Genomic DNA, 19,825 nt, shown 5'->3' with positions numbered 1-19,825 from the left:
ACAGGCCCATCTAACACTCTTCAGTGTATAACAAGGGTATCATTTCTGTAGAGTGCTACGATTCATACAGTAAACAGACTATGATTTTAACAACCTTGAGAGTCCCACAATCCACATGCGTGTGTCCCTGCCTTGGGCTCACCCTGATTCTGACAGTAGGGGCCACCGTTTCCGTGTCTGTGTGTGGTTCCCAGTATAACATTCCGATTCCACCTTTCTTTCAAATTGACTGAACTAGACCAGCCAGCCCTAAGCCTTGGTTGAGGACTGCTACTAAAATAGTCACCAAGGACTGTATTTTTAGGTGTGGATCCCTCTAGGAGGAGCAGTTCTCAAACCTGGATCACCAGGGAGAGCAGTGAAGACATGGATTATCAGGCTTCCATAGGTCTGGGAGGGAGCCCCAGAATTTGCACTTTTAACCAGAGTCAGATGGTGTTGATGCTGTTCTTTGGGGACCCTATTTTGGGGATCACTGCTCTGGGGTCTACTCTCATTAGACTGGGCCACGTGAGGTCAATCTACACGGTTCGGAAAGCTCATTAAATGTGAATGTCCATCCTTGGAGGAATGATCATCCCTACGTGCTTTCTTTTTTTTTTTTTTTTTAAGATTTTATTTATTTATTTGACAGAGAGAGATCACAAGTAGACGGAGAGGCAGGCAGAGAGAGAGGGAAGCAGGCTCACTGCTGAGCAGAGAGCCCGACGCGGGACTCGATCCCAGGACCCTGAGATCATGACCTGAGCCGAAGGCAGCGGCCCAACCCACTGAGCCACCCAGGCGCCCCCCTACGTGCTTTCTGAACTACGAGTTCCTAGGTGGGTGCTGACATGCCCCGACTCCGGCAGGTACAACACATGCGCTGGCTGAGTGAGTTCTCTACTCCCACTCTCCTCTCGGCCCAGTGCCTCCCCTTCTCTCTCTGAGTGGCTCTCATCCTTGCCCTTTAATCCCCACCCCCACCATTCCTTCACAGCTAGGTCAGAATAAGCCTTGAATGTCATTCCATTCCACGCCCCCTTCGAGACTCTAATGCCACCTCGCCATGTCTCACCACACCCAGCTCGAGGTTTTCCCCCAACTAGAAACTTCACTCTGTTCCCCTCCTTTCTCTTCGGCAATTTATAGTTGCAAAGACTTCAGCAGGTCTCCAAGCCCTGTCCTCTCTTAACCCTGCCAGGATTAACTCTCCCAGAGCCACCAACATCTGAGGAAACGGACCAAGGTCTAGCATCAGCTTACTGGTTACCAGGTCCCAATATTTGTGGGTGTGATTGTTTCCGAAGAGAGAATTGGGAAAGGAATAATTCTTAGTCATACAGCAGGTATCAAATACAAGGAAGATCTGCACAGGGCTTACCATGAATGAACCACTGCATCTGGAATCCTTTCTCACCATGACTGACCCCGTCGGTGTAGAACAGCACCTGAAGCTGGGAGCCTGTGGTGCTCCCTGCGGGCGGCGTCTCTTCTCCACAGTAGCGCCCAATCCGCTGGGAGCCATCATAGAGCTGAAATCAAGCAGAAACTTCCCAATGTGAGAAACTTCACATGGCTGGACAGATGGAAAAAAAAAAAGTCTGCTCGTGTGGCCAAAGCTGCTTCTTGGCTAAAAGGTTAAGGGTAAATCTGCTGAGATGGTTTGAGCATGGGAGGCATCACATAAGCATTAAAAATAGATGATTATATATAGAGAGTTTTATGGATGATTCCTAAGCCCAATAAAGCTGGAAATCCAAATACTAACGTTTGACTTTAGGTCAGCCTAGCAAGTTCCCTTGAAAGTGTAAATCCAGGCACAGAATAAGGAAATGGTGGCCTGAATGAGATGTGTTCACAGATTAATGACACACGAGAGACGCTCAATGAATAGTCTTGTAATTGTAAGATCCACATATTTTTAAATAAAGACTGACTATAAAAATTGAGACATTTTAGAAAGCTATGTGAAAGAAAGGTAAATACAAAAATTAATCCCACTGTAGATAACCACGCTTAATATTTTGTTAATACCAGAAGTTTCTCTTGCCAACGCTTTTTTGTTGTTGACTTACATATGTACATATACACACGTGTCCAGGTGTATATGCGTGTGTATAAATTTAGGCTACACATTTAATTGTGTTCCCAGTTTTTCTCTAAGCATGTCACTCAACAGTCTAGGTAAACATTTTTGATGGTGGCATAAAATGTTACTAATACTCTGTTGTAGTTTATTGAAGACATTTCCAATTTTTTTTTTTGCCAATGTGAGTATTTGATATTTTAAATGTCCCTCAGGAAAGATTCCTGTAAGGGGAATGAATCAGAGAGTATCACCTTTTATGGCTCTTGATATATATCATTAAATCTCTTATCAGAAATTTCTATCAGCGTATCCCCCACTAGCACTTTACTGAAATGGTTCTTATAGGGGACCTTGGCAATTATGACTGCTATTATTTTTATAGCTGGTGCTAATAGGGAAAATTTGGGGGGTTTATAATTGTCTTAATTTAGGTTACTTTGAGGTTGAAGGTTTTTCATCTTTGTTAGGCATTTATATTTCTTCCCCTGGAGCATTTCTGCTGAGGTCTTTGCCCACTTGCCCACTAAGCTGTTTTGTACATCCTGTCATGCATCCTTTATCTGCCTCATTAATTTCATCAGATACATACCTCTAAACTAAAAAAAAAAAAAAAAAATTTAAGCTTCTCTGCCATTTCTCCTCAATCAAAAAAGATAATGATAATCTAAAAAGATTGGCTCCTCGTGACTCAAGCCATTGTATTTTCTTTGACTCCACTAATGTCTACATTGCTGTCTATTTTGTTCTAGTTACCCGTGGTATATTTATTAGCATGTGTGGGTCTAGATAGTTGACAGAAGCCATGATGACGGAACAAAAATGAGGGAAAGAATAAAGTAACACAAAAAGAAAATGGGACAACAAAACAATCCTTCGCTTCTGATGGCAGGGGGTGGAGGTGGGGAGGAGGGACAGGCTGCACTCTGTTTACTCTTAAATTACTGCTTCACTGTAAGGTATTTATTCCAGCTTCAGAGTTTTTTTGTTTTGTTTTGTTTTTTCACTAAATCCAGTCTACCAACTCCAATTCAAAACTAATTAATACAAAAGTAAACATACTGTTCCCAAGCAGAGGTATAATAAGTAAGAAACACTCTACTATTTTCCACTCCAAAAGGCTCATTCTTAACTTTGGGCTGTAGTTCAGTGACCAAAACTTTAATTATTTCAACTTTATGAAACAAAACATGAGGTAAGACTTCTCTATAACCATAATCCCTTTAAGCCTGATGGGTCTTCTGAAATGGTTGTAGTGACATTTTGAGGAACTGTCTTCTAGACTCTATACAAGGTCATAAGCAGCCCAGTATTTTTGCCTCCCCAGCCCAGCAAGGTTAAGAAACCTGACATTTTCACATGACTCGGAAGGTATTTTTTTTTTCTTCCTTCTGGAGAGGATTACTTCATTGAAGGAGCGCCCCTGAATCCCAGTTGTTCTTAAATAACACATTGTCCATGGGATGGGGGGTAGGGCAGGGGCAAAGAGAGCGGGTTTGGGGGGGAACAATGATGAATGACAATTAGTTTCCTTTTGCCTTTGGAGGGGAGAGAGTGATGCATTGAAATAAACATCAAATAGACATTGATGAAAATGCTTGAATACGTCAAATAAACGAATGACTTAATTAGTATAGAACAAAACCTCTACACAAAAACACCCCAACCCCCAATTTTATGTCCTTCTAAAGTTTACACTTAATTAAATCAGGTTTTTTTGTTGTTGTTTATATTCACAGATGGCTAACGTCACCTCTATAATTCGTTCCCGCGTAAATTTACCACACAAAAAGGAACAGTCATTTTTCAAAGTACACAAATACTGGTTGCCATGGAAACCAGTAGGTGCCTGCTGCTCCTGATTCTGTTTTCAGAGCAGAATGCTAACCACAGGACGTTCCAGCTGTGACTCATGCAACTACTGGCAAGCATGCTGGCTTGGTCCTGCTAAGGAAGGGTATGATTTCCACTGCTTTTAGAAAGCCTAAAGATCCACTCGGTGTGAACAATACTCAAGCTTGAAAAACAGTCCACAAAAGGAAACTAGCAGAACTTAAGAAAAGAAAGATGGAGATTCTCAGTTTAAATATGCGGATCCAATTTGTATAACTGTATTGAGAAGTTGTTCTACCTTTTAGAGTATCTGAAATGCTGCATCCACTTTCTGGCTGGCCTTTAAATGTATCTTTGAAGGTAAATATGTTGTATACATACAACCTCCTCTGTAGAATCTTTTCAGTTATTCTCTGAAGGAGGCTATTCATTTAGGATCGATGAGGTTTAGGTCTCCCTACCCCCCACTCTACCCTGAAATAGCTCAACCACTCTTAGGACACCCAAAGAGGAAGGAAATCTCTTGCCTAAAGCCACATTTACCAATTTCTATCTACTTCCTTTGCATGGGTTTGATAATTTGGCACACATACAGTGTATGAGGCCATACTGACTTCGGACTCCAGCTGCAACATGAAAGGATCTGTGGACCCCTTCCAGCTATTAAGAACCATACTTACAAGGCAGAAGATATAAAACTGAGGCTACATCACTGACAGAGAGAGTTGAATTTTTCTAAGAGTAAGGGTTCTATAGGTACTTTTAGGAATCACTGAAACGCAAGTCTGGAGGAACCCAGAGTCAGCTAATATGTACTTCAACTTGTTCCCTCTATGGGAATCAACTTTATGAACTGCAAGAACTCTCAGAACAGAAATGTGCTTTTCAAGTGCTTCTTTGCTGCTAAATAGTTTTACGATTTTGAAAATTTATTACTTTAATGAATGAAGTTATAATTAATTGTTTCATGTATATGAGCATGGGATGTCTAAATGGCTTCTACACCGCTTTCAAATTACAGTGAGTAACAACTAAAACAGCCATTTCTATTTTAGATGGGCATCTAATTCATACTTTTTCTAATTCATACTTTTTCTTATTTCCTTGAAATTTTTCTGCAATAAAACTTTTTTATAGTAGATATAACTAATTTTAAGAATTAAACATAGTCCAAATAGAGAAATAAAATCAAGAGTCTGTTTGGGATGATATTATTAAAATAAGGAGAAACTCTGGGGAAAATGTTTGGTCCATCTTCTATTACACATCTTTAAAAACTTAAAAACTTTAAAAACTTTAGAGTTTAACATGTATTGAAATAATTTGCCTGCCATGAGGGAGAATTCTAGGTGTAGCAGAGAATTTCCTAATATTTATAGAGAACTAAAATTCTAGTCAGTGTAAGAACATAGTTAAAATTTCTGGGAACTATACTCGGTGAGTTTACAGATTAGCTTTGCAAAGTCAGTGTCAATAACAGATTATATTCAACGGCAAGCTGGAAAGTAATTTCCCTATAAGAGCATACTAGAGTATATTAATTTTGATCAGGTTGTAGGTATACAGTCCAGTCCGGCTCTGAACTTTTTTATAGAAAATAATCTTGTGAGAATTACTTTCTTTTCCTAGCAAATTTTTTTTTCATAAATTTGGCATCATGATAGTACTTATCTTATAAGTACTGTTGTAAACAGCAAATGAGACAGACCACGTAATAGTTTGAGTGTGAGACACATAGGGAATGTGCTTAAATTGTTATTTTAACTCTTGGTCAGAGGCAAAGGGAACCAACATTTTTTTCCAAAGAAATCATTTTAGAAATAGCTTTGAGAGAAAAATATGATGGGTATAGAGAACTTGAGATGACTCACGTAAAATATTTCTCAGAAATCATCCCTGGCAGACCAGACAGGGAAGTACTGAATCAATGAATCACTTGTACGGAGATGGACGGCCATTGCTTTCAGCATGTTGCCATGACAATGTGGTTCTGTGAGGCCATTCCCCATGCATGGGGCGCATAGCCCAGAGCAAACCATACTGTGGGGGAGAGTGTAAGTATAATGTGCATGTTGGGGTGGAGGAAGATGGTGGATCATAACGGGATGGTGGCAAAGAGAGCATTAGGAAATCAGTCAAGGCTGCCCTGGGGAGATGGAGAAGGGAGGGATAAATGGTAGGGAAAGTGGCTCTGCACGCATTTCTTTTTGCTGCTGCCTCCTCTCCCCTGGCTGTCCAGCCAGCCTGCAGCCCTAACAGCGTTGCCACTGGCCCTCCAAAGGGGTGGGAACTGGTGAATTCTTGGGGCATTTCTTCAGATTTTCCCCCACCTCCCAAAAAAACAACTGTAACAGGTCCTATGAGAACTGCCTCATGAGAGTAATTATTAGAAATGTTGTTGCCAAAGTTTACACAAAAATCTGAATAAACCTGAAAACTTCAGCATTTATTTTAAATTTGAAAGTCTTTGAAATGTTCCTGTAACAACAGTAGAAATTACCAAACAAGATTCACAGAGTAGGGTAAAAGGCTCCCATTGTGGATGAGAAAAGCCTACGGGGGTAAAAACGTAATCGAATTGGGGAGAGTAAATTAGGCAGATGATAAAGATGAAAGCTAACAGAGCGTGGTAGGCTCTGGTTGGCTCCGTGATGGGCCCAGGAGTCAGGGTCCTCCATCAGACACGTGCCCCTGCACAGTGCTCCCTGATACACAGGCACATATCCTCCCGACGGCTGCCATGTGCTGACAGGGTGGGGCAGGAAATATGAAATAACCATCTAAAATTAAACAATTACTCATAATGCTGGGCCTTGCATGACAGCAAGAAACCCATTGAAGACCACATTCTGAGTTCTTCTGTGTCACTCTGAATTCGATGTCTGTCTCACACACAGAGGAGATGGTAGCCTTAGCACGTGGCAGCTCACTGCTGGTCCCTCTTAATAGCACATTGACATTTTTGTTTCTGCTTTCTGTACCTTACTCATATTAGAAGCCACAAAGGCTGATTTTTTTTCACTTTTTAAACCATTGTCTAATCACAGATCTGTGCAAAGATTTAACTACAAGAATGTTTATCTCAGCATTGTTTATAATAGTGGAAATTTGACAAAGATTCTAAATGTTCCACAGGAAGAAATGGCCGTACTGGGATGATGGAATGCGTCATGTTGTAAGTGATGTGGTATTATGAATAACACAGAAAGATACTCACAAGCTATTGTTACCTGGAAAAAAAATCATTATAGGATAATATGTACAGAATGATCCCCTTTGAATATTAAAACAAAATATATAAAGAGCAACTACAGGAAATAAATACCACCAAAAATTATTAGTAGAAATGTAATTTAAGTTGTTTTATTTTGTTTTTATTTTATCTAGGTTTTTCTACATTTTCCAAATGTCCTGCAATGACTATATATCCCCATGTAATCATGTAAGTTTATTTTTTCAAGAAAGCATTATCTTTGGGGACCTATTTATATAGCAGTGTAGATATGCATTGGTAATGTCTTTCCATTCCAAAATTCCATACACTTCTGGGTTCTCAGCTATCCACCTGGTCTACTAAAAATACTATACTGTCTAACTCCATAGTCTTTTAGACAAATCTCAAGATTAGACATGAAAATTGGTCCATTAAAATGTTATTATATAAGGTAATCTCCTTCTGCATTAATTTAAAACTATATTTTGTCCCTAATGCTTACTTTTTTATCATAAGTAGGTTTTTATTATTAATTAGACTAATTCTTTCTTTCTTTATTTATTTTATTAACATATAATGTATTATTAGCCCCAGGGGTACAGGTCTGTGAATCGCCAGGTTTATACACTTCACAACACTCGCCATAGCACATACCCTCCTAGACTAATTCTTTTTTTTTTTTTTAAGATTTTTTTTATTTATTTTATTTGACAGAGAGAGATCACAAGCAGGCAGAGAGGCAGGCAGAGAGAGAGGAGGAAGCAGGCTCCCTGCCGAGCAGAGAGCCCGATGCGGGGCTCGATCCAGGACCCTGAGATCATGACCTGAGCCGAAGGCAGCGGCTTAACCCACTGAGCCACCCAGGCGCCCCCTAGACTAATTCTTTATTTAAAAAGAATTCCTTCAGATGTTCAGGGACTAAAGACTTCTCACAAACATAAGTTCTGAGAGTTGCTGATGGAGCCCTACCCGCCTAATTCCCTCCCTAGTGATAAGTGAGATGCATTGAAAGCCAAGCCTACTCTCCCATGGGAACATGAACATTTAATTCCAAGAACCGCAGTGTTCCCTTGGCCAATTATACCACCACAGCAAAAGACTAAACATCTTTAAAAAATTATTCTGCCTCCTAAAAGCCTCAGCATCTGCTAAAGGTGGACTCAGAAACGGGGACAGATCTGCTTCACAGAACGACAGGAAATCATAGAACGCGGAGCTGGAAAGACCTAGGGTACTGCAATGTGTTCTTCCCCAGTTGAGGGAAGAAGTGGGGGAAAGACCATTAAACACATAGTAAATGTAAGCACTCAAGGGTCAACACAGTATTTTTTCAAAGAAAATTCTGAAATGTTGCAGTTGGAAATCTTTCCTAATTTAAAAATAAGACAATCAAGATAGTTAACCCAAGTCCATGATTCCTAATTTTAAAACTTGGCATTCTGAGCCCTGCGTTCTTATTCAAGCCACATGCCTGTTAGATACTGGAAGGGACCCTCCAGGTGCTTACTGCCTGTGGCCGGAGGAGAGAGCACGAGATTCAGGAGTACCAGGAAAGGAAGTGTGGATGGAGAGCAATTTCAAGTTTTGAGCCTCGGATGTGATTTCTACTGTCTCCTGGGTAGGGCGGAAGCTATCTATAGGTCTGATTATCATTCATCCTGATTCTGTCCTTCATGTTTGAGACCATCGAGAGGGGAAACACACAAGAATTTCTTTTGAATCCAAGAGCAAAGGCTATCTTTTGAAGGCTGCTGTGTCTGCCTCATTAACTGCAGCAAATTAATGCAATCACATGAAATTCTTCATTGTGAGGGATGGTCAGGAAAGATCAGCATTTCCTTTTAAGGAAAGGGATTTTGATTACATGGAGATCAATATCTCTCCTTTTAATTTTTTATGATTAAAAAAACCCCACACTTTTCTTGGGCAACGCTGCAGTATTAAATTTCTTATAAAATGCTTCTTGTTACTTTTAATGCCAATATGAAATATTTGGTGTAATTAATCAACAGATACACTTCATTCTAAACTTTTGAATCCAGATCACAATTAAGTACAATGCTAGGCTCATTTCTGGCATAGAGACATAAACTGAATTGATTGGTGTATTGTTGTCACTTTTTATGAGTGTTTTTGGATAGCAGTTGTCCTCAGAATTAAAATAGCTTATCTCTGAATTCTAAGCAAAATGCCAAGCAGTCTAGAAGCAAACTTCCTCGGACAGACAGTCGCAGGAAGCATGACTTATCTGCCCGGGAAGTGTTTAAGGAGATGCCATGATGATGAAAGTCAGCTCAGACCCTTTGCTCCTAAGACATAAAATCTCATCAGCTTTTCTCCAACCGGCAAATGGGATTTTAACCACCATGCCTCTTACATTCAGATATAGAATCCCTGCAGCTTTTGTTGCTTTTGTTGCAAGAGAACTGAGATGCCAGGGACAGAAGCCCTGCTCTCCTTACATGGGACCAATCTATGTTCATCACAACTAGAAAGACTGCTTTGGAAACTAAAGTTCTGCACTGACTGCAAAATGTTTTTGAAAGCAAAATTAATCCATCAAATTTTGCTTATGTTTAAATAATCATAAATAATGTTTATTAGCATTTAATAAATAATATTTACTAGCTGAATATTACTTTAAGCCCTTCGTCTGTGTGACCGAATTTAAAAATTCCTAGAATCTCCATATAGCAGGTACCACTGTTATCCCCATTTTAGAGTTCTGGAAACTGAGGAATGCAGAAGTTCTGTAATTAAGCCCCTCAAGAATAATTTATTGTTCCCTTCATTGATAATCATATTTTTAAAATAGTAACTGTCAAATCCAAGGATACAATAAAGTCTTCATTCTCTGTAATAATGGAGAAAAAATAACTTCTAAATTGTAATAAACATATGCAAAACTCCTGTTAGTCAATCGAATCAATATATTCTTCATTATATTTAACAGAGATTCAAGGGAAGTAAGTGGAGTAATATGGTAGCTTTATCACTTATCCTTTGTGAAAGTGTCAAATGCATCAGTAAAGTAGGCTGTGGAGAGAAAGCAAGAGGGAAATTAAGTGTCTTAAGAAATGAACCATTAGGGACACCTGAATGGTCCAGTTGGTTGGGTGTCCCGACTCTTGGTTTTGGCTCAGCTTGTGACCCCTGGGTCATGGGATTGAGTCCCGTGTCAAGCTCTGGGAGTGGCGCCTGCTTGAGATTCTCTCCCTCCCTTTCCCTTTGCCCCTCCTGCTACTCCCTCTCAAAAAAAAAAAGAAAAAAAGAACGATTAATACATCTCAGCCTTTTCTTCACCATGCGACCCCTTTACCCCCATCTAATCCTCAGTCCACTTCTGCTGATTTTACCTCCTAAGGACTTTCAAATCCTATTGCATTCTCCCTCCTCAGCATGCGAGGAACTGACATCTCTCTCACCTGGACCACAACAGCCCCCTTGCTGGATCTCCTCCATTACTTTCCCCTCCCTTCAATTTTCTCTTGAAGCCAGAGTTTTTAAAGGTGCCAATCTGGGTGTGCCATTTCCCCCGTTCACTCCTGGAAGATCTCTTGCCGCACTAAGGGTGCTCCCTGACACTCCTCACACAGCGCCAGTGCCTGCAAGACTCACAGACTCCTTCGGGCCTGGCAGCCCCCCGATGGGCCTTGCCCCCCCCCCAGACTCCCTGCGGTTCTGACAAGGATTTTCTCCTCCAGTGGACCCCAGCCAGGCTCCTCTGAACCTTTTTCCTGACTACACCTTGACCTTGGCCAATAAGAAAACACAGACTCCTGGCATACATGACTTCACCCTCTCGTCCCTACTTACCTAAATTAAAAGACTTCAACAAACACTAATATAGTTTCTAACAAGGTCATACCGCTAGGAAGACCCTACCCCCGTTAAAGGGCCTGCTTGAGAAAGCTCAACGCTGTCAAGAGAATATATGATTTGTTCCAGCCAATACCTGAGGATAAGCCCCTGACCACCCTTTCCCAGAGCACTAAGAAGGGCTTACAATCCTGAATTCTTCCTCTGTCCCTTTGAGATGTGTGTGTGTCTCCCATGACTCAACTCGGGAGTGCCTTTCTCAAGGATCCGAGAAGCATACCTTTGAAACAGAATCATCAGGAGGGATAGGACACTGGTCTCCCTGTCCCTGTGGAAGGGCAGAATCCTGGCTTCCATCACTGCTTGCCGGCACACACAACTGGCCTCACCACACTGACCCTGATTAACCTTTTGCCGTTGCTCACTTCCCTGACTCCTCCAGCTGCTGGTCCCCTCCTGACACCCTCGTTCTCCCTTCACAGTGTCCCGTCACCTCTGTACAAACTGAAATGGAGGGCAGTTCATGCTTGATCCCCCTGCAGGAGTGTGTTACTGATTAAAATCTATCTCTGTCACTTTAACTAGTGTCCAGCTTTATCTGTGACAGTTCCTCGACCACAGCTTCCCTTGGTGAAACTTTCCTCTTCCTTTGAACTTGCTAAGTTACTCTTCCTCGGGAAAGCCTTCTCTGACCCACAGATGAGCTCTGTCCTCCCTCTTCGAGTCTTTGGAGAACCCGATAACATTCCCTGATACCACTTAACACAGCTTGTAATTAAATTTGTATTGTGTGCTAAATTGATTACCATCTGTCTCCTCAGTGAAGACAAGGAAAACAGATGGGAAAACAGTTGTATTTCCACAGTCTACGTGTCTAAGATGTATTTGGATGACGAAATGAATGGATACATGAATGAACAACACTTACTTAGGGTAGTAACAGCTTGAGGAAATACCACAGCAAAAACCGAAAAGAACACCAAACTCTGTTTAACTGTGTTTAATTCAGCATTTCTCAAAACTTACTAGAATTTAGTTCCCTTTATTTGTGAAACATCAATGTTTGTGGCAGAGAGAGTTATGTGGTTTCCCCAAATCGACTTCCCCTTTGTCTGGGTTCCTGAATCACTATGTGGAAGGCAAGGAACACCTGCATGGGTCTCTAACAAGATTGAGAAATAAACTTGCATTATGTTAAGCATCTGAGAATTTATGAGTCCTTCATAACAACAACAGCTCGAGTTACCTTAACTAATCACAGTATCACAAGGGCCTGATGGAAAACGTTGCTCAGGCTGCAGACTTGGAAAACAAGAGTGCAGGACCGGAAGCCTCCTTTTTGGTACATTCTTCCATTTGAAATGTGTGATTTTGTAACTGGAAGAGGACAGGGGAGTATAATAAATAATGATATAAACATCTGGTGGACAAGATGACATCAGAAGGAGGATTTGGCAAGAGATAAAATGAATCTGACAAAGACTGGAGGGAAATGCATTTGACAGAAGTCACTGGCGTCATAAAGAGGAAGGCTTGCAAAGTGGAAGGCCTGGAAGGGTATAGAGAATGGACTGGAAGACGGTAGTGGTTAAGGTGCCAGCTAAAGATGGGGCAAGAAAGTTGAGAATCCCGACATGAAAATCGCAAAGTAAATCTGATATTTTTACATAATGACACAAACATCATGACCGTATCACCAGGCCTTGGTGAGACAAAGATGTGATTCACCTGCAGCAACGGAAAAATGAGATTTAACCCAAAAGGCAATCTTTACTAGCACTCAAAGGTACGTGTTAAGAAAACACGTCTTAAAGTAGTTATGACTTCCCAGGAGAGAGCTTTGAAGAGGGGGTAAAACGTGCTGCTAGAGGGGCGCCTGGGTGGCTCATTGGGTTAAGCCTCTGCCTTCAGCTCAAGTCATGATCCCAGGGTCCTGGGATCAAGCCCCGCATCAGGCTCTCTGCTCTGCAGGGAGCCTGCCTCCACCTCTCTCTCTGCCTGCCTCTCTGCCTGCTTGTGATCTCTGTCTGTCAAATAAATAAATAAAATCTTTAAAAAAAAAACAAAAAACAAAAAACGTGCTGCTGGAGTACAAGTGGGCTGCAGACAGTGGTCTCAAGTGCGGCCCGAGGGCTTGGGGGGACTCTCTCTACTAAGATTCCCAGAGACTTTGATTGAGTAGGTCTGGGCTGACGTCTAGAAACGTTTTTCTAACAAGATCTCCAGGCGACTCTGGAATGCAGCCAGTTATAGGGGCTTCATCCTCCCTCACTGGCTTCTTCCTCAGCTGAGACTACAATTTTTTACAAAGGAAATATGTCAACACGAGTGCAACACAAAGAGACACATGGGGGTGGCAAAGGGGAGATAACTTCAACCATCTGAACGTCTCTCCAATGTTTAGTATATGTGCTGCCGAAGCGAGCACCGTCTCTCCAATGTTTAAATGGGAAAAAAAAATGGCATTTGATAAATTCTTTAAATGCTCTCCTGTCTCAAAAAGTAAAGAAAATAGTGGAAAGAAGTACTTGTCTAGACTTATTCTGGACAGCAAAGAAGTGGTTGTTATTGTAGAACAAAACATTAGGAAACAGCGATCAATGTCCCTTGAGCCTACGATATTGAACATACCAGTCATGGGCCTAAGGTTTTAGGAAGTCAGACCTCAAAAGGAGATATGAGATTAAGAGTCACTTATGGTTTGTCTCCCTCCCAATCCCATCTTGTTTCATTTACGAGGGTTGATGGGGGGAGGGGTTTGGGAGAGGGGGGGGGGGGTTATGGATATTAGGGAGGGTATGTGCTATGGTGAGTGCTGTGAAGTGTGTAAACCTGGCGATTCGCAGACCTGTACCCCTGGGGATAAAAATATATGTTTATAAAGCTGTAAAAAAAAAAAAAAAGAAAAAAAGAAAAAAGAAAGGATGAATACCCAAGTTTTGTAGCAACATGGACGGGACTGGAAGAGATGATGCTGAGTGAAATGAGTCAAGCAGAGAGAGTCAATTATCATATGGTTTCACTTATTTGTGGAGCATAACAAATAGCATGGAGGACAAGGGGAGATGGAGAGGAGAAGGGAGTTGAGGGAAATTGGAAGGGGAGGTGAACCATGAGAGACTATGGACTCTGAAAAACGATCTGAGAATTTTGAAGGGGTGGGGGGTGGGAGGTTGGGGGCACCAGGTGGTGGGTATTGTAGAGGGCACGGATTGCATGGAGCACTGGGTGTGGTGCAAAAATAATGAATACTGTTATGCTGAAAATAGAAAAAAATTAAAAAAAAAAAGGAGATATGAGCCCACGACCAAAACATTAGCAATTAAAGAAAAAAGAAAAGCAATAGAGATAAAAAAGAAAATTCAAGAAACATGATAAATTCTAATAAAATTAAATTCTGTCCAGAAAAGTTAGAAATAACTTTGGGGGCAATAAAAGGGAAACCTCTGAAGAAATCAAGTAAGAAGGAACCATGGGGCTATATAAAAGCTTTTTGACCATTTTATGAGCACACAGACAAATGAGCTACACTCTGGGAAACAACACATTTAGAAAAAAAAATGTCTATTTTTTAAGCTATGATTAGGGCAAAAGAAAGATCAAAATATGGATGGATCAACACTTGCAGAAGAGAGCATAATGTGATAAAGGGGAAAACTGAAACATGCCTAGTAGAATTTTGAAACTAGAAGACACACTGAAATCCAATTTATAAGATCAAGACAGGCAATTCCTTTAAATGCATTTCTGGGGCTTAAGTGAATTACCTCCTGCAGTACTGAAAGGTACAGTCCCTACAGAACAAATTGTGTAATCTTGTTGACTTCATGAATGTTTAAGAATGTTTTAACATGTCATTAGAGCCGTACTCAAAGATTCTGCCTCTGCCCCCCACATACCATCTATGAGCAACGCTGGCCAGAGGACTGGCCTTCACTGCTCCTGGCCAGAGCCGCCTACTGCCCGAGGAGTAGCTATCCATAGGGTGGGCGAGATCCATGCCTTGCTGTCAGGCTCAAAACGACGAACTCCCTGTGCTGGAATTTTTGCCACAGGAGGCCCATTTGTTGCAAGAGCTTGGGCAATGGTCATGTGGAGTCATTGTTGGTGGGCCATACCGAAGCTAAAACGGTGAGGTTGCAGACATGCAGAGGAGAGAGATGAGAATGGCGTATACTCCTGCAGGGAGATGACACTAAGCTGCCTTTGTTCCTGCCCTTTCCCACTTTTTAGTTAATCGCCTGTGTCATGACGCTTCTACTTTCCTCAGGACCAGAGCCCTTTCACAAAGCTAGTAGGGTAGTTTGAGCGTATATCTGCAACCAAGAGTATAAAGCACAACACTAAAAAGTAGAGGACCGTCAGAAAACGCAAGGGAAGATATTTCAATTTCCAAACTCTAGGAAAGATGTAATTCTGGCATCTCATAGGCAAAAAGACTGACAGTAATTTTTGGGAAAATTCGAAGTTGGACACTAAAAATAATTTGTCATAATGTAGCAAAGAAAACCGTGATTATAATAATAAATGGCCAGTACTTATCTATGAAGTAGACTATAATAACACAGACTTTTCTCTGTGACAGTATCAGTAGGATGGTAGGTCCAAGGGCTCACGGACACTCCCTCATGTCACCTCTGAGGATGACAGAGAATTTTGAGTATATACATAGGGGATATGTGGTGTCATGGCTAAAAGCACTGGCCCGGCATTATAGGGCCTGGTAGAAAGCCTGGCTTTGACACCTCTAATGTTTGTGACTGTGGACAATCTGTATTTGCCTCAACTGTCTTGCCTGCCAAATGGGTAATATTTCTTACATTACATTGTTGCTATAATAATTACCTAGCAAATAATAAGTGTTCAATAAAGATCATCAATTATTATTGCCAAGTTTTTGAACAATGCTATACCTAAAGTGTTTAATAATAGATCATTTTAGGGATGTCCGGGTGACTTAGTCAGTTAGCCATCTGACTCTTGATTTTGGCTCGGGTCATGATCTCAGGGTCCTGGGATGGAGCCCTGTGTCAGGCTCCACGCTCACAAGGTAATCTGCTTGAGGATTTTCTCTCTCCTTCTCCCTCTGCCCCTCCTGTTGCTTACACACACACTCTCTCTAAAATAAATAAGTAAATGTTTAAAAAAAAAAAATAGACCATTTTAACCAAAGAAACACACCACCCAGGCACCATCTTGTCTGACATTTTTATCAATTATTTTTGAAGAAGTAGTAGGCCAATGCCAGTAAGTCTATATACAAATGAATAATGTTCTACAGACCAAAGAATCGGGGCTTACAAGGCTTATGATGTGTTTCTATTCTCAGGCAAAACAGTCAAATATAACTTACTAGGAATAATTTCCCATGTATGGCTATATGAAGCTATTATAGTTCCTGTAAATGTGACCTGGAGAATACAAGTATTAATATAGTCCAATGTTATAACTTGATGAACAATAAGCCCATATAACCTCAGCCTATGAAACCAGAAGTATCTGAGCCAGATGATAGAGTTCCAGCATGCCTGGCCCTAGTTGGCTTCATTGAAGTGTCGAATCCAAACCTGAGCCACATTTTAAGACACACTGACAGTGGCGCCTGGGTGGCTCAGTGGGTTAAAGCCTCTGCCTTTGGCTCAGTCATGATCTCAGGGTCCTGAGATCGAGCCCCACATCGGGCTCTCTGCTCAGCGGGAAGCCTGCTTCTCCCTCTCTCTCTGTCTGCCTCTCTGCCTGCCTGTGATCTCTGTCTGTCAAATAAATAAATAAAATCTTTTAAAAAGAGAGAGAGAGACGCTGACATACAAGAGAACATGCAGGGAGGGTGTCCCCTGAGAGCTTGCCTCATGAGGACCAGTGAGGGAAATGCAGCACAAGGACTGGAGAAAAGAAGCTCTGACTTCATGCTATTTCCTTGGGAAAACTCGGCGAATTTGTGGGCTTAAACTCCCATCTACACTCACTGTGCTTCTTGACACTGTGGTCTCTCGCTCCTGCTCCTACCACCCTTCAAATACTGGTCTGCCCAGAGTCACACTGATCACCCAGAGATCCCATCTTGATCCCCTGAGAGCCTCTCACCTTGTCCATCACAGTCACCTTCTGCGATGCTCTCTGCCCTCAGTATCCATGACACAACAACCTCAGGGTTTTCCTCCTTCCTCTTCCCACCACACTCGTGCTCCAGGCTGACCTCACATATGCTCGGGATTCCCTGTACATCTCTGTGCTGATTTCTCCCAAATCCACCACTTTCATGTGTATATTCAATCACTTATTAGAAGTCCCTTCTATGCAGAGACCCAGACTCAAAATAAAAATTAAAAAATTGAAATGCAGTTGTAGTATACGCAAAGAATCCTTAAGGTTGACTTCCCATAATTGCATGGGCAATCTGGTCTTATTCCTTCAGGCAAGTGACCCTTGCTCTCATTGAATTTAATTTCCAAATCTTCCTCTCATTGAATTTAATTTCCAAATCTGAATCATTTTGTTTTGCCCAGAGGACAAATAATAAAGGATTTTCTTCCCAGTGGGATCTCTACCAACCCACACCCCTCAGCAAGGTTGGGCATAATGTCTGACCAACACCTAATCAAGTCCTTTCGTAATTTCGGCTTTATTAATTCAAAATAACTCAATTCTGGCTGCCATAAAGTCACTCAACTAGGATCTGGCTCAGTTACTTGAAAAACCCTTCAACTAGAAGTTATTAAAATAATGGAAACTAGATTTTGTGTTTCTGGCTTTTCTCTTCTTAAGTAGTTATTTGTGCTTTTAAAATTTTCATCATAGACCAGCCATTGTAGGAACTGCTCTGGCCTTGCCCCTTGGCTTACAGAAATGGAAAAAATCTCCTCCCTCTGGCAACAGTGTCATTCTTTGGAAGGCTTTGCTGAACTTTTGGTTCTCATTCTGTGTTTTTGCTGCTTTCACCATCAGTGTTGCACAAGATACACGGCATGCCTCTAATGTCATCTACGAAGGGGCTCCACTGAGCTGCTCTGTGGTTGCTGGAGTAAGTATCTTCATTTGACAGTTTTTGGACACCTCCAAAAAATTATCTGATGGGCCTTTTTGTTACCCTTCCTTCCTCAAGTAAGTCCAAAGAGGTGGAAACCAGTCCCTGGAAAAGTTCCATCTCATTTCCTCCCCCACTCTTTCTTCCAAAGCCTCCTGAAAGTCCAGGTCGAAGTTTCCTCCCTCTGCAGCTTCTGCTGTTGTCTTCTCATCAAATCGCTCTCACGGTGCCTGGCATCTCACTACACACACAAGGCCATGAGTTCTCTTTTGGTTTGTGTTCAAAACTATGCAGTGTATGCATAGGAAAGATATAAAATGGTCTGTCTGGAATTCAGTTCTTTCTTGCTAATTAACATCTCTCATTAGGCTGATGCTAAAATATGGCTGTGAGAGTCAATTCATCCTGAACTTAACGACTTCCTATTAAGATCCCAACTGTATAACCAATGCTGGGTCAGAAACTCAGCGGGAGACAGCTCACACCTTCAAAAGGGCATGTGGGCGCAATCACAGTTGGCAAAAATGCAGTAAGATAAGTGGCTCTGTTTGTAGTAGGAACAAGGGGCTTTGAAAGCAACTCTTCCATTTCCTCTAAAGAATGAACAAGATCATATCATGTGAAGAAAAGAAAAGGATATCTACTCCGGGTAAATGCAATGGGACAAGCGTGCCATGAAGCTTGTGAAGACCGTAGGAACACTAGATCAAGAAAAATGGACTTTAAAACCATTGTCAAGTTCATGCTTGTAATGTTTGATGTGTCGTATTTTCTTTGAATACTAGTAAACATCACTTTCTAGTGGGGAAACCCTATGGCTATAATTCTCTAATATTGAACTTTTCTAAATACAAAGCAAGATTTCACCCCAAAAAACTATCCCTCAGAAACAAGAGACTCCCTCTATTTAGAACTCCCAAGTCTCTCACAGTACAGGCAGCTTTCTCTTTGTTTCCCCTTGTTTTTCTTTTTCTTTGATTTGAAAAACGAATGGACTCTTTGGAAAAGATATGTTAACCTCAAACAGCCTCAATCAATGCTCAGTTTCCTAAAGAACTGGTCAAAAAAAAAAAAAGTAAGAAAATTTTGCAAAGATAAAGGACTTTTTCTGAAGAATTGGTCCTTAAAGTTACAAGGGCTGGATGTTCGAAGTCTTTGTAAGCAAGACTTCAAAAAATCACTGATCACCCTAAGAAGAAACCCGCTAAGTAACTGTGTTGTAGATAGGTAGCATGGGTTGGGGGAGATGTCCTAATGCTATCAGAGCGGGTACTTGTCACTTTAGAAAAGATTTTAGTGAAATATCATATGTGGATTCAAAAGTATTGTTCATATTATATATGAACAACATAGAAAAATACGAAAATGGTATGTTAAGTGGACTTAAAAAGTGATTTTATTAATGATGAGAACTTGATGTCAAAATACTGTTAGTGGTTTCAGTAAAATTATCTTGCAGAGTGCGAAAGTGGATGCCATAATTTCTAACTAATATAATCGCTTATAATTTTACATATGAATGCATAATTACACTCACAAATTAAGCAAAATAAGTAGGTGCCTAACTTTTCAAGCTATAGCCCTAAAAAGTCACACATGGAAGTTAGCAAAAAAGCTTTTAAGAATAAAGTATCTTTTTGTAAAAATAGGAGATTATCTGATATTTTGGGCTACCTAGTTCTCAAGCAGTTTTCATTGAATAGCATTGTATACTAAGAGTTGAATAAATGCTACAGGTGGTCATTATCAGAACAAATAGAAATTTCCATTTTACTGAAGGAAAATTAACTGAAATGCACTTAAATTTAAAAATAAAAACAAGGCTCAAAATCATGATTTCTAGTATCAGGCAAATTAGGTATTAGAT

At 41.0% G+C, this 19,825-nt stretch overlaps 1 protein-coding gene across 2 annotated transcripts in view; it reads right to left on the bottom strand.

Moving 5' to 3' along the window:
• The window catches only part of CUBN (cubilin), a 274,189-nt gene that overhangs the window by 169,246 nt on the left and 85,118 nt on the right, over positions 1-19,825 (bottom strand). For both annotated transcript variants that reach the window (XM_047739399.1, XM_047739398.1), the window contains exon 28: positions 1,364-1,514. In XM_047739399.1, the coding sequence (XP_047595355.1) occupies positions 1,364-1,514 (151 nt within the window). The remainder of the gene's footprint in view (positions 1-1,363; positions 1,515-19,825) is intronic.

This window comes from Lutra lutra, chromosome 8 (genome assembly GCF_902655055.1).
Source record: "Lutra lutra chromosome 8, mLutLut1.2, whole genome shotgun sequence".
Taxonomy (NCBI): Eukaryota; Metazoa; Chordata; class Mammalia; order Carnivora; family Mustelidae; genus Lutra; species Lutra lutra.
This window is presented reverse-complemented; position numbering and strand designations above follow the sequence as displayed.